We start from the raw sequence: 12,125 nt of genomic DNA on the forward strand, positions 1-12,125 counted from the left end.
TTCTGGGGGCAGTGATAAACAAAGGATATATGTTGTGGGTTAAAAAATGAATACCTAATAATAATAGAATTCAATTTCAGAGCTTTACACTGTAGAGTTTAATTGATTGCATTTTCATTTATATGACTTTTGAAGTAGAGGATGGTTAAACATGAATAACTTTTCTCTACATGTTCATTGGTGATGAAGGAGTGATCTATACTTATAGCATTAGCATATGAAGGTTGAAACTTCAGCCTTTAATAACAATGAAGTGCTTCACTTGCATATTAACCAATTGAACTATGGCCAATATTTTCATCAATCTAATCTGAAGTGAGAAAGGAGCTGAGTAGTTATACAAAATAGCTACAAGCCAACAATTATGATCCAAGTTTTCACATTTCTAAGTAATGCCTTATGATGTAAAGCTTCAGATGTAAGTCACACAGTGCAAGCTATAAAGGGAGATGTTGATGAGCTACTGAATGGAGTGGTAGAGAAAAGTGTAATAAAAGAAGTGAAGCATATTCTTGAGATGGTACTTCTTTCTCTGGTCCACATATATTTTCATTCTGTAATTACATTAATTACTCATGTCGTGAACAACCTTGCTGCTCTGCCTTTTCCTCTCATGAAAATCTGATGCTCATTGCTTCGTTTATTGTAGGCTAGACGTGCATCATTAAGACGAGAGATTCTCCATACAGATTTTCTAACACCTCCAGTGCTTAAAGAATCTATGAAAGTTTTGGAAAAATTAGCAGACGTGAAAGCAATTGCTCAAGGAGGTTACCCCCAGGTAAATACACATAAAATTTTGCTCCATTCCTTTGATATGCAGGTTATTCTGTATGTGTACGTAGGCATTACATATATAATTTATTCTCTAGGCTGAACGTTGTCGAATTTCTGTTGGACATCCGGAAGAACTGACAAGCGATCCAGATATCATTTCGGCATTGAGGTAAATCTTGTATTTTCTAATTTATGTTATCAAGCACACCACATCCATTGGTGGTGCTTCTAGACCTCCATTCTAATGGTTGCATAAATTTGCTCTTTTCAGTGTCTCTGGGAACTTTCGATTTGAATCTTGTTCTCATGGTGACTTCCTTGGCTCAATTCTTGGTACAGGAATTACTAGGGAGAAAGTTGGAGATATTATATTGCAGGTATTCTTCTTGTCTTTTCTTTTCCTTTTCTTTTTCCTTTTTATTTTTAATATAATAAAATTTTCCCCCTCTCTATTTATTACATACATGAAGGTTTACTTGAAATGGGGCTCTATCGCTTTGTACTGAGGAGTGTGCAAATGGTATAATATGGCAGAAGTTAATATATAATTAGTTAACCAGATTCACATGTTGTTTCATAAATTTGTATTACACTGTTTAATGATTCTTTTACATTTCAAAAGACTTCATTATCCAGTCCAACGATATGAAGATTCTGTCAAAGAAAAGCCTGATTATAAGCTATATGGAAATATAATGAACTTCAGTGGCAATATGATACAATATGATCTGCAAATTATTACCTCTTACATAAGAATTTTCCTGTTCATGAGTTCTCTATTGTTTATTTGTTTTAGATACATCCCTCTGGCCTGTGCATATTATAACATTCTTGTATAAAGTTGCTGTTATCTTTAATGTTTTAACGACATCAATTTGTTATTTGTTTACGTGTTTCTTTTATCTTATGCTTAGATAAACAAATCAGGCATTGTGGATAACATCATAAAAGAACAAAAGAAAAAAATAAACAGTCAAATCTGTTTATAAAGCTATAGTAGGTACAACACATATTTGAATTGATTTTGTCACCTTTTCTACCCAGGGAGAACAGGGTGCTCAGATACTTGTCGTACCAGAGCTTGTTGAATTTCTAATGTCGTCATTGGATAAGGTATCTCCATTTCACATACTGCTTTTTGCAATTTACCTTTCTTGATAAGCATCTAATTATCAGAACAAGAGACATTTTCTAAGTGCAATGTTACATATTTGATAATTCTTTCATTGATATGGATCAATCTTGTTTCAAACTGATCTAGGCCCTAGGATGATGGACCATCCAAATTCCAAAATATATCTAACTAGGGTATGGCACCATATGAGAGTATCCATCCTTATTACAAGATGAATTTATTTACCTTTTCACTGATGTTATGGTAACATAAAGTTTGGCAATTTAATCTACCTTTCCCTTTTACTCCAAAGCATTCTTGAATCTTGCCCATATTTTGATCGAACAAGCTCGGTTATTTACTAATGTGCCACCTTTTTCAAAACTTATTATCAAAATACCACCTTCTTGAAACTAATTAGCCAAATGCCACCTTTTGCTAAGGTGACAGCTGATTTGCTATTTTATTTTTAATTATGATCAATTATCATAATATAGGAAGAATGACATCTGGCTAATTAGTTTCAAAAGAGTAGCATTTTGATATTAAGTTTCTGAAAAGGTGGCACATTGGTAAACATCGGAGCCCTGAGGCAGTGTGATTTTCTGTATAGATTGCTCTGAGGTAAGTTCTATACTGTGATTTGATAGGACTTAAACTTTTATATTTTATTCTTATGCAGGTTCGTAATGTTCCTGTAAGTTGCAGTAAGATACCATTAATTTCTCTTGATTACGAGCCACCAAGGTGCATCTTTGATCCTGGTTTCAATCTCATATTTTCATGAATGTTTATTTCTGGTACTGAGACTATCATTTTGATTTTTCCCCCTTGTGCAGAACAACCACGTTTAAAACTATAGAAGCATCACTCAGAGTTGATGCCTTGGCTAGTGCAGGTTTTAAGATTTCACGTTCCAAGCTAGTTGATTTGATCAGGTTGGCAACTCCAGCAGCTGTACCTACATATATTCAAATTCTGTTAGAATATTCTAAATTATTGTTTGCCTAAATTGAAATGGTCCCTAAGATCTTTTTGTTTTGTTTTATGTTTTGATTTTGCTTGTGAAATATCGTTAACTATGAATCTTCCACAAAAATGTACTAAAACATATGCATAAATTCAATGTCACCCAAATTCAATTAGCTTTAAGCCTTTTACCACATCATGTGTACTTTAGGGTACAGTATGCTGTTTGTCCCTAATATTTGTGATTTTCTTCAAAAATACCCCTAACATCGAATTCATTTAATTTTGTCTTTAACATTTTCAATTTGTGTCAAAACTACTCCTGAACGTTAACTCTATCTAAAATGCTGGGGACAAAATTAAATGGAATTAAACATTAGGGTAATTTTGAAGAAAATTGCCAATGTTAAGGACAAAAAACTTACTTTACCCTATAGTTTAACCCCTAAACTTTGAAATACTGCAAATCGACCCTCGGGAATTTTAAAATTGTGGATAATTGGTTATCAAAGGAAGGAACATGATTTTGTGCATATTTCATGCATTCCCTGTGTTCTTTCTGGACTTATGGTTGATTACATTGATGCCTTCTTGTTTTTTTTCTTTATCAAAATTTTGTCATGTTATGCTACGAGCATGCTTAGATGCTTCTTTTTAGTATTTTCTTAGGACCAACTGAATTTTCAGTAAAAAATAATGTGATGTTGTTTGTAATTTGTATTATATACCTTTTCATCAATAAGTCTTACTATATAGACGCTGGTAAGATTTATATGACATTAACAATGTGATTGTTAATATATGATAGTTTTGTTGTAGCAATGGTGATGTGCGTATAAACTGGACCCCTGTTACTACCAAAGGAACCACACTGAAAAGTGGAGACATCGTATCAGTTAGTGGAAGAGGTAGATTAAAGGTAACTTAGCATCACATGAATGACTTTATATACTGTTACATAGCACTTTCAGTTATGTTTTATTTTATGCATTAACAACGTTAAAAGAGTCTTACATTGATATCCAATCGAATACTTGCATTACATATGACTTTTCGGACAGCGGGTGGTTGAGTTGAATACTTTTGTCGATGTAGTAATATATAATTGGATGTCTGTGTAAGCTGGCGCATACAAATTAAGATCCTGATTTTGTTTCATCTTTATGTTGGGTGCAGATTGGAGAAATTAACTCAACAAAGAAAGGGAAGTTTGCAGTGGAGCTTATTCGGTATTTATGAAACTTTCTACCTGGAGACTGGAGTTACTTTTAGAGCTTCTTTATGTAAACATTTTCAGGAATTAAAAAAAAAAGGGAATAACTACCATTTTCATCCATGAAGAGTGAATATGCTCACGAAATTACCTATGAAAAAAAAAAAAACAACTCAAAACTTGTGAGAAGTACCCATGACAAAATGAGTTTCTTTTGACCAAAAAACAATAATGATAAGCTACTATTTCTACCTATTTAATTTCCAAATTATCCCCTCCTTCATCTTCAACATCTTTCTTCTTCATCTTCTTCAACACTGCCATTTTCCATTGCAACATTCATCCAGCTCACAAATCATCCTCAACCTTCAACCAAATGCATTTAGATAGAATATAGGCACTGAAAATTTGTCCAAAAATTGAACTTTTTTGGGGCAAAATATACAAGGTCCCTGAGAAATCAAAAGGGATATTAAAAGTTTTTCTCTGATAGCACCCCCAAATAAAAATGCATCAACAGTAAATGAATTAAGGGGGGCACTGTTGGCGACTGCAAGATGCGGGTATGAGAAAGAGGAGAAGCACCTTGTTAAGCTATGGCTCATTTGTGACTTGGACTGAGATTGCGAGTGCGAAAGGCTCAAAGTAGTGCTCGTTAGCAGCCTTGCTCTGCATCGGAACAACTCCGGAAGCATGTAATAAGACAAGTCCATATCTGCCTTGAAAAGGAAAGAAGGCATAGCAGTGCCACAGGGGTAGGCGAAGACGAATGAATGCGGCAAAGATGAACAGAGGCAAAGGAGATCAAGAGGGGAAAGGGTGGTGGTTGGGGTCCAAGGGAAACTCGGGGTGATTAGATGGTGAGAGTTTCCAAGAGGTTGAAGACGATAGAAGGATAATTTAGGAGAGTCTTTTAATGGAGTCAATGCAAATATCATGGTTGAGTATTTTTTCATGTGACCAATAAGAATTATATTTGTACTTTCATTTCAGTCATCTTGTTTACATATTTGGCTGGACAATTGTATTTATATGATGAATTTGTAATGAAATCAATCATATTTATCATTAAACTATTTTAAATGTTGAATCTCATTATTTTGGACATTATAGAAAGGATAAAATAACAATTAGGTCTTTCAAGATAGCAAACGATGGATATATTATGTCCTTTGTTAATTTATTATGTAAAATTTAATGGTAGCAGTACTGTTATGTATTGTAATGTGTCACATTGTTGCCACACAAGTATGAAGGCCATGTCATTTAGGAAGGACGGTGAAGTTCACCTTATCTATTGAGTTTCTATTATCCTTTATAAATTATTCTTTATTTATTACGAATTCTAATAAAATAGATGAAGTTTCGTTCCAAAATTTGCAATCTTTGTGACGATTATAAACAAACATATCATTGTAGTTAACGATGCAGATAAACACTACTATTAAATATTATATGATGAATTGACGGAAAGACATATCGTGTCCACCATTTGATATTATGAAGAACGTAATTGATATTTTTTCTTCAAAGATTAATTAGTTTAAAACCAAAATCGTTAAGAATCTAATTGTCACTTTAAACCCTTTTTAATTTATTCAGTAATGTTATGAACGGAGTTTTTTGCCTACGTCTCAGGTTATTGGTGCCAAGATGTTTTGCATAGGCCGAACAAAAAAATTGCTCGAAGTAGAAGAGAAGAAAGACGCAAATAAGGTGTTGGAGTTGGAGAAGTCTTTGAAGGAAAGAGATGAAGTCGTTATTAATATGACGTAAAAAATGAAGAGTATGGAGGGAGAAATGTCTAAACTGCATGATCAGATCCGAGCTTTGCAAGGTTAGATTAAAGATTCTGACAATGAGAAAGGGAAGCTAACTTCTAGGGTGCATGAACTTGAGAATGGGATGATGGAGATGTTTGCGGTGGGGTTTAATTGTGCCGTCAGCCAGATGAAAGCGTTTACTCCAGAATTTGATGTTGGGAGCCTTGACGTCACCAAGATAGTGGTCAACGAGAAGCTCGTAGATGATGAAGCTGGAGATGAATTGGAAGATGATAATGCGGAGACTGTTGAAAAAAGTCCCTAATTTTAGGGCGTTCTACATTAAATTATATTATTGTTTGTTTGCACTTTTGATTCTGTAGAATAGTGTGGATTGTGTGGTGTGTAAACACCAGTACTGTTGTTTATTTTGACAAACTTTTGTTTTCATTTGCTGAAATGATATAACGCTTTAGCCACATTTGTTGAAATTCAAACTCTGTGTGTTGTTGGTTAGAAAAATTTTGTAGGGAATATGAAATATTATTTCGACTACGTTGGAGAATGTCCTCCTATGCGAATTGGGTGGCCTCATTAAAACCTCTCCGAGTAAAACCCTGTGCGGGATAAAACCTTGGCGGTAGGAAAAAGAGTACCACTCAATGTTACAAACATAGTTACTTAAAATAAGAACATAATGATGATATATTCCATGTGCTTGGAAGCTCGGTTCCTTCCAAGGTTTGTAAAGAGTATGCTCCTCGTCCGTGTACCTTTGAAACTCTAAAAGGGCCTTCCCACGTGGCGGCGAGCTTTCCTTGTCCTGGAGGTTTTCGAATATCTTCTACTTTTTGTAGGACGAGGTGCCTTCTTGTAATGTCCTGGGTTGCACTCTTTTGTTGTTTTTTCGCTGTATGAAATTTGCATTGCTTGGTACCGAAGACTTGCCGATTTGCGTTCCTCATCTAATGTGTTGAGCTCATCTCGTCTGTTTTCATTGTTGATGTTATCATCTAAAAGGTCGGTCCTTGATGACTGTTCCGAGGGTTACCTGAAACTGTAGGTTGATCTCGGACGAGATCTTCTATACTGGTCGGAGCTGCTGTGTCCGACTTGATGATGGTGGCCGGAGCCGCCGTGTCCGACTTGTTAGACTGGGTAGTGGTGTTGAACCTTTGTCACCGGAGGGTGGGGGTACCTGCAAGGGACTCCGATGTTTAAGTTAGCAATGATATTAAGCAGGTTTTTAGTAGAATCAGAGTATGAGTTATACCTGGGTGCTCCAGTGTATTTATAATATTTGTAGAGTGACCTTTTCTGGAGATAAGATAGTTATCTTATCTTATCTTTGAGTAGAGTTATCTTATCTTTAAGGGAAGCGCCCTTATCTTTCTAGGCTTGGGCTGCCTTTAGATTTGGGTCGTGTTCCTCTGTTTGGGCCTTCTTGGGCCTTTGTAGCGGCTTGGCCGAGCTCTTTGAGAAGAGGTCGGGCAGTCCTGGTCTTGAACAGGTCGGTCGACTTGTCGTTAATCAGCCTAGGTCGTATAGCTCGACCTCGGGCATGAATAATGACCCTTGTGAGATTTCCATCGGAATCATTGTATCTGCACCATAAACTAGCCTAAATGGTGTTTCTTTTGTTGTTGAATGTGGTGTGGTGTTATGGCCCCACAGGATTTCAGGAATTACGTCGGCCCATTGTCCTTTGGCATTGGCTAGTTTTTTTCACAAAGCCTGCAAAATAATCTTGTTTGCAACCTCGGCGAGCCCATTAGTCTGAGGGTGCTCGATGGAGGAAAAATGGTGTTTAATGTTAAGATTTTGTAAAAAGAATGCTATCTTTCTGTTAGTAAATTGCCGACCATTGTCAGTTATGATGTCATTTGGCAAACCATATCTACATATAAGAAATTTTCATAAGAAAGATTTTACCTTGTCTGAGGTTATTTAGCAAGTGGTTGCATCTCTATCCATTTTGTAAAATAGTCTATCACAACGAGCAAAAATTTACCTGATCCCGAGAGATTGGGAAAGGCCTGAGGATGTCAAGCCCCCCACCTGTGGAAAGGCCATCCGATATCTGACGTATGTAACAGTTTGGCCGGTGTGTGTATTGCCAGTGAGCATTTCTGGCAATTATCGTAGTGTTGGACTTTATCTATGCAATCTTTTTTAAGCGAAGGCCAGAAGTATCTTGCTCTGAGGAGTTTTGTAGCTACGCGGCGTCCACCTATGTGTGTTACCACAAATTCCTTCATGTACTTTTGATATTTCAAGGTTGGATTCTTCGGCTCCCAGGCACTTCAGGAGTGGCCGAAAAAATTCTCTTCTGTATAGGTCGTCACCTATTAGGGTGAAGTAGCTTGCTCATGTTTTTAAAAGTTTTGGCTTTCTTTCAGATGTAGGTATTTTGCCTGTTTTCAAATAATCCACATAGGATGTTCTTCAATCTGTTGTTATTGACAGAGCAAAAACATTTATACCACAAATACTTGGTTCCCCAAACATTAGTTGTGATAATGCTAGGGCTATATCAACAATCCTAGAAGTAGTTAGTTTAGATAGAATGTCTGCTCTCTTATTATCTTCTCTAGGTACATGTGTAATATCAAAATATTAAAAATTCTGTATCAATTTTTTTGCAATGTTTAATTAAGTATTGTTCCAAAAAGGGGTCACGTACCTGGAAATTGCCATTTACCTGTTTGACGACCAATAGCAAGTCAAAAATTACTTTGAGATGTTGAATGCTTATTTCCTTTGCTAATCGTAGGCCGTCTATTGTACTCAGACTGATTGTTGCTTGCTGTGAACAAAAACCTGATTGACTGCTCAACATACACGCCTGTTTTGTCTTTGAGGATGATTCCAGCTCCACAACCATTCTCGTTAGAGGCTCCATCGATGTATAGCTCCCAGATGGAAAAGGTGTCATCTGCTGTTGTGAATTTGACGATAAAGTCGGCTAAGATTTGTGATTTCAATGATCCTCTGGGTTGGTATGAGATGTCATATTCTGAGAGTTCTATCGACCATTTTATTAATCGGCCCACCATATATGAGCGTGTTAGTATCTGGTGTAGTGGTTGGTTTGTCATGACTTTGGAAGTAATGTCGAAGCCTTCTTAATGTGATTATCAGGGTGAATGCCATTTTTTCAATGGTTGGATATCTGATTTCTGCGTTTTGTAATACCTTATTGTCACAAAAAAAATTATAAATTTACTTTTGATTAAAAATTATATCATAATGATTGCCAATTAAAAAAAATTAATAATTTATAATTAGAGTGATTGAAAGTATTAATAATTAATAATTAGTCTAATTATATATTAAATATTAATTTTTATATATAATTATAAAAATATTTTTTAAAATAAATTAAAAAAGAAGTATGTATATCAATTATTTATTAATTATTTATTTTTAATTTTAATATTAAATCTATTTTAACATTTCAGTGAATGATACAGAGTTACAGAAGGATTCAGAGGATAAAACGGCAAAAAGAAGCTCACTGGTGCGAAATTTGCCCTTGCTAACGGGGTTATATTTATGGGTCGAGAGAGGGAGAGTTAATACTTAATAGGTTGCGAAGAAAAATTGTTATTCTTTGTTGTTGTTGGAGAGAGAGACTGAAAGAGAGAGTGGGAGTTTGTTTGTTCATGCCATTCTTCACTTTACTATTTTCTTCTTTTATTCGATGGTATCATCCAATTTGATTTTTATTGTTTTTGTGCTTTTTTTATGTTTCTTTTGCGTTTATTCTGTAACTAGTGAAGTTCAAATTCCTTGATCTTGACACATTTAAAATTTTGTTTACATTTTTTTAGGCTAAAAATTTTTATGTTATTAATTATGTTATTTTATGTTCTTATCTTTGTCTTATTTCATCTTTATAAATTGGGATTTATAATTTTGATTAGATAAAAATAAATGAAAAAAAGAAGGAGAGTATTCGGAAAAAAAAAATTTGGATGACATTATTAATAACAACAAGTTACATAGAATTGAAAATTAATAGCATTTTTTATAGACTAACATTTGGTTAAAAATCTCAAATGGATATAATTTTTTATGGTTACAAAATTTATTTAAATTAGTTATGTCATCGTAGTTAATATCACCAGTGCTTCAATCTTTTCATAATTAAAACTGACTATTTACTTTTTAGATAAATTGTCAATTTTTACTACCTTGTTTAGAAAATCTAAAAAGAACATTAATCTATTCTATTGTGGGTCATACTAATATAGTATTTTCAAAAGAGCACCACTAGGAAGATAATGAGATATGTATACAATGTATACAATAGACTGTTTATTAGACTCAATTAATATTAATAGAAAGAATTAACCAATTAATAACCCTAATCCTATTATGGCTGTTTAGTTTAACATACCACTCAATTTTTCGTATTTACACTTTTTCTCCAAATCACTCAACCCTTTTGTTTCGGCGTTTTTTCCCACCCCCACCCCCCAAAACCCAAACACTCCCAATCTTTGCACACACCTAAACCCTTTTGCAACCGAGGAAGGGCACCCATCAACCCATTAATCCTCATCGTTGACATGAAGGACGGTGCCCTCTTGGTCTTGAACATCCCGCCGTCTATGCAACGAAGCCGCTGGGCACGACGCTGCCGACCAGGAACGCAATCAAGGAGCGCTCACCCACGAACCGAGCAGCATCAGAGTTCTCATCGCGTGGGTGCTTTCCTCTCCTATCAACGGAGCAGCCGACCCGGAAAAAACACCTACCTGCTCGTCAACACACCGTTCACCGGAAACACAAAGAACATCATCTCTAGAAGAATCATAACCATCCAATGTAAGTGGGTTTTGTTGTTATTTTTGGATTGTTTATAGTTGTTGCATGTTTGAAAGTAAATATATTTTGTGGATTAAATCACTGATGACCCATGGTGAAAAAGCAGTGGTTGCTGTTTATTATCGCAGAGACTGTAGAGTATATAGTTAGTTTATGATCTTGATATGCTTGTTGATTTAATTTTGGCTCGGGAAAGGTCGGAAATGTTTGGGATCGTGTTTATATAGCAGTTAAATTTAAATCTTTTTTGTCCCTTTACGTGTGGACCATGTGCATGCAACGTGACGTATGCAGGCTGACCATTGTTGAAAATAGGTTGATATTTGTTGGATGGTTACTTTAATAGTATGTTGGATGGTTACTTTAATAGTATATTGGATGGTTATTCTTCAAATTTGTTTCTAGTGTCGTCAATTTCTAATTATTGATGTGTTCCTATTGCCACTGCAACCAAAGAATTAGCTGAAACTGTTGTAATTGGTTTGTAATAAAGTTAAAGTAATTTTCATAACATGCCTGGACCGTTAGATTTTTAAATTCGGACGACAAAATTGCATTTAGGACACTCTAACAAGGTATTATATGCTATATGGATCTAAGGAAAGGTTTGATGCATTTGAGGTGCAACTTGTGTGGCAGCAAACAAGGTAGGGAGAAATGGGGGAAAGAGAAAAGAAAGAGAAGAGAGAGAGGGTGGGCGACGGTGGTTGGTTGGCTGGGGAGTGATGGTTAAGGTGATCTGGGTTGAGAAACGAAGAAGAGAGATAAGGGTTGGTTAGAGAATAAGCGATGGAGAGAAAGGAGGTAATGGCAGATTGAGAGAGAGATTTGTTGTTTTGATTCTATAACTGAGGGTAATCCTAATTTAATTCAAATTTCAAATTAGAAAGAATCCAAAATTAAATAATTACCTATAATTTAATTTTAATTATAATTAAATCTCATTATACACATTGTACAATAAAACTATTGTCTCCTCATACTTTTCCTTTCCAAAATACACTTGTCTTCTCATAATCTCACCTAACTTAAACTCTATTTTTATTTTATGACAAAAAAACTCTATTTTATTCTTTTTTATATATTTTTCAAAAACTATAATTGGAAACTAATAAGTTTGTTGATTTGTCTTTCTCAAATATGGAGATCATTTGTTAGGAATATATTGCTTATTATTAGTTTGATTTGAATGTCAACAATATTTGGGGGGTCGAATGTGAATTATATCATAAATAGTATTATACGTTATTTAATATGTTAGATTTGATTTGACATATAAAATATAGACATTTTGCTGAGTTGTCGTATTCGTGTGTTAGATATATTTCGAATATAATATTTATTGACACTTGTCTGTCATATATTTCTGTTGTATTCAATTGTATCTTAATAAAAAATAAAAATTTTTACTCTAAATATATTTAAATACACTTAAATTAAATCATGTGTCACTGTG

At 34.6% G+C, this 12,125-nt stretch overlaps 1 protein-coding gene across 2 annotated transcripts in view; it reads left to right on the forward strand.

Annotated features, from left to right (window-relative positions):
* The window catches only part of LOC107462623 (uncharacterized), a 5,565-nt gene extending 397 nt beyond the window's left edge, over positions 1 to 5,168 (forward strand). The window contains exons 2-10 of one of the 2 annotated variants that reach the window (XM_016081244.3): positions 411 to 520; positions 650 to 781; positions 873 to 946; positions 1,049 to 1,154; positions 1,822 to 1,890; positions 2,574 to 2,638; positions 2,731 to 2,829; positions 3,680 to 3,779; positions 4,037 to 5,168. In XM_016081244.3, coding sequence (XP_015936730.1) covers positions 411 to 520; positions 650 to 781; positions 873 to 946; positions 1,049 to 1,154; positions 1,822 to 1,890; positions 2,574 to 2,638; positions 2,731 to 2,829; positions 3,680 to 3,779; positions 4,037 to 4,099 — 818 coding nt within the window. In that variant the 3' untranslated portion in view covers positions 4,100 to 5,168. The remainder of the gene's footprint in view (positions 1 to 410; positions 521 to 649; positions 782 to 872; positions 947 to 1,048; positions 1,155 to 1,821; positions 1,891 to 2,573; positions 2,639 to 2,730; positions 2,830 to 3,679; positions 3,780 to 4,036) is intronic. The other variant, XM_016081245.3, reaches the window with a different exon arrangement.
* The last annotated feature ends 6,957 nt before the right edge of the window (positions 5,169 to 12,125 follow it).

The sequence above is a fragment of the Arachis duranensis genome, chromosome 8, assembly GCF_000817695.3.
Source record: "Arachis duranensis cultivar V14167 chromosome 8, aradu.V14167.gnm2.J7QH, whole genome shotgun sequence".
In the NCBI taxonomy this organism is placed as follows: domain Eukaryota; kingdom Viridiplantae; phylum Streptophyta; class Magnoliopsida; order Fabales; family Fabaceae; genus Arachis; species Arachis duranensis.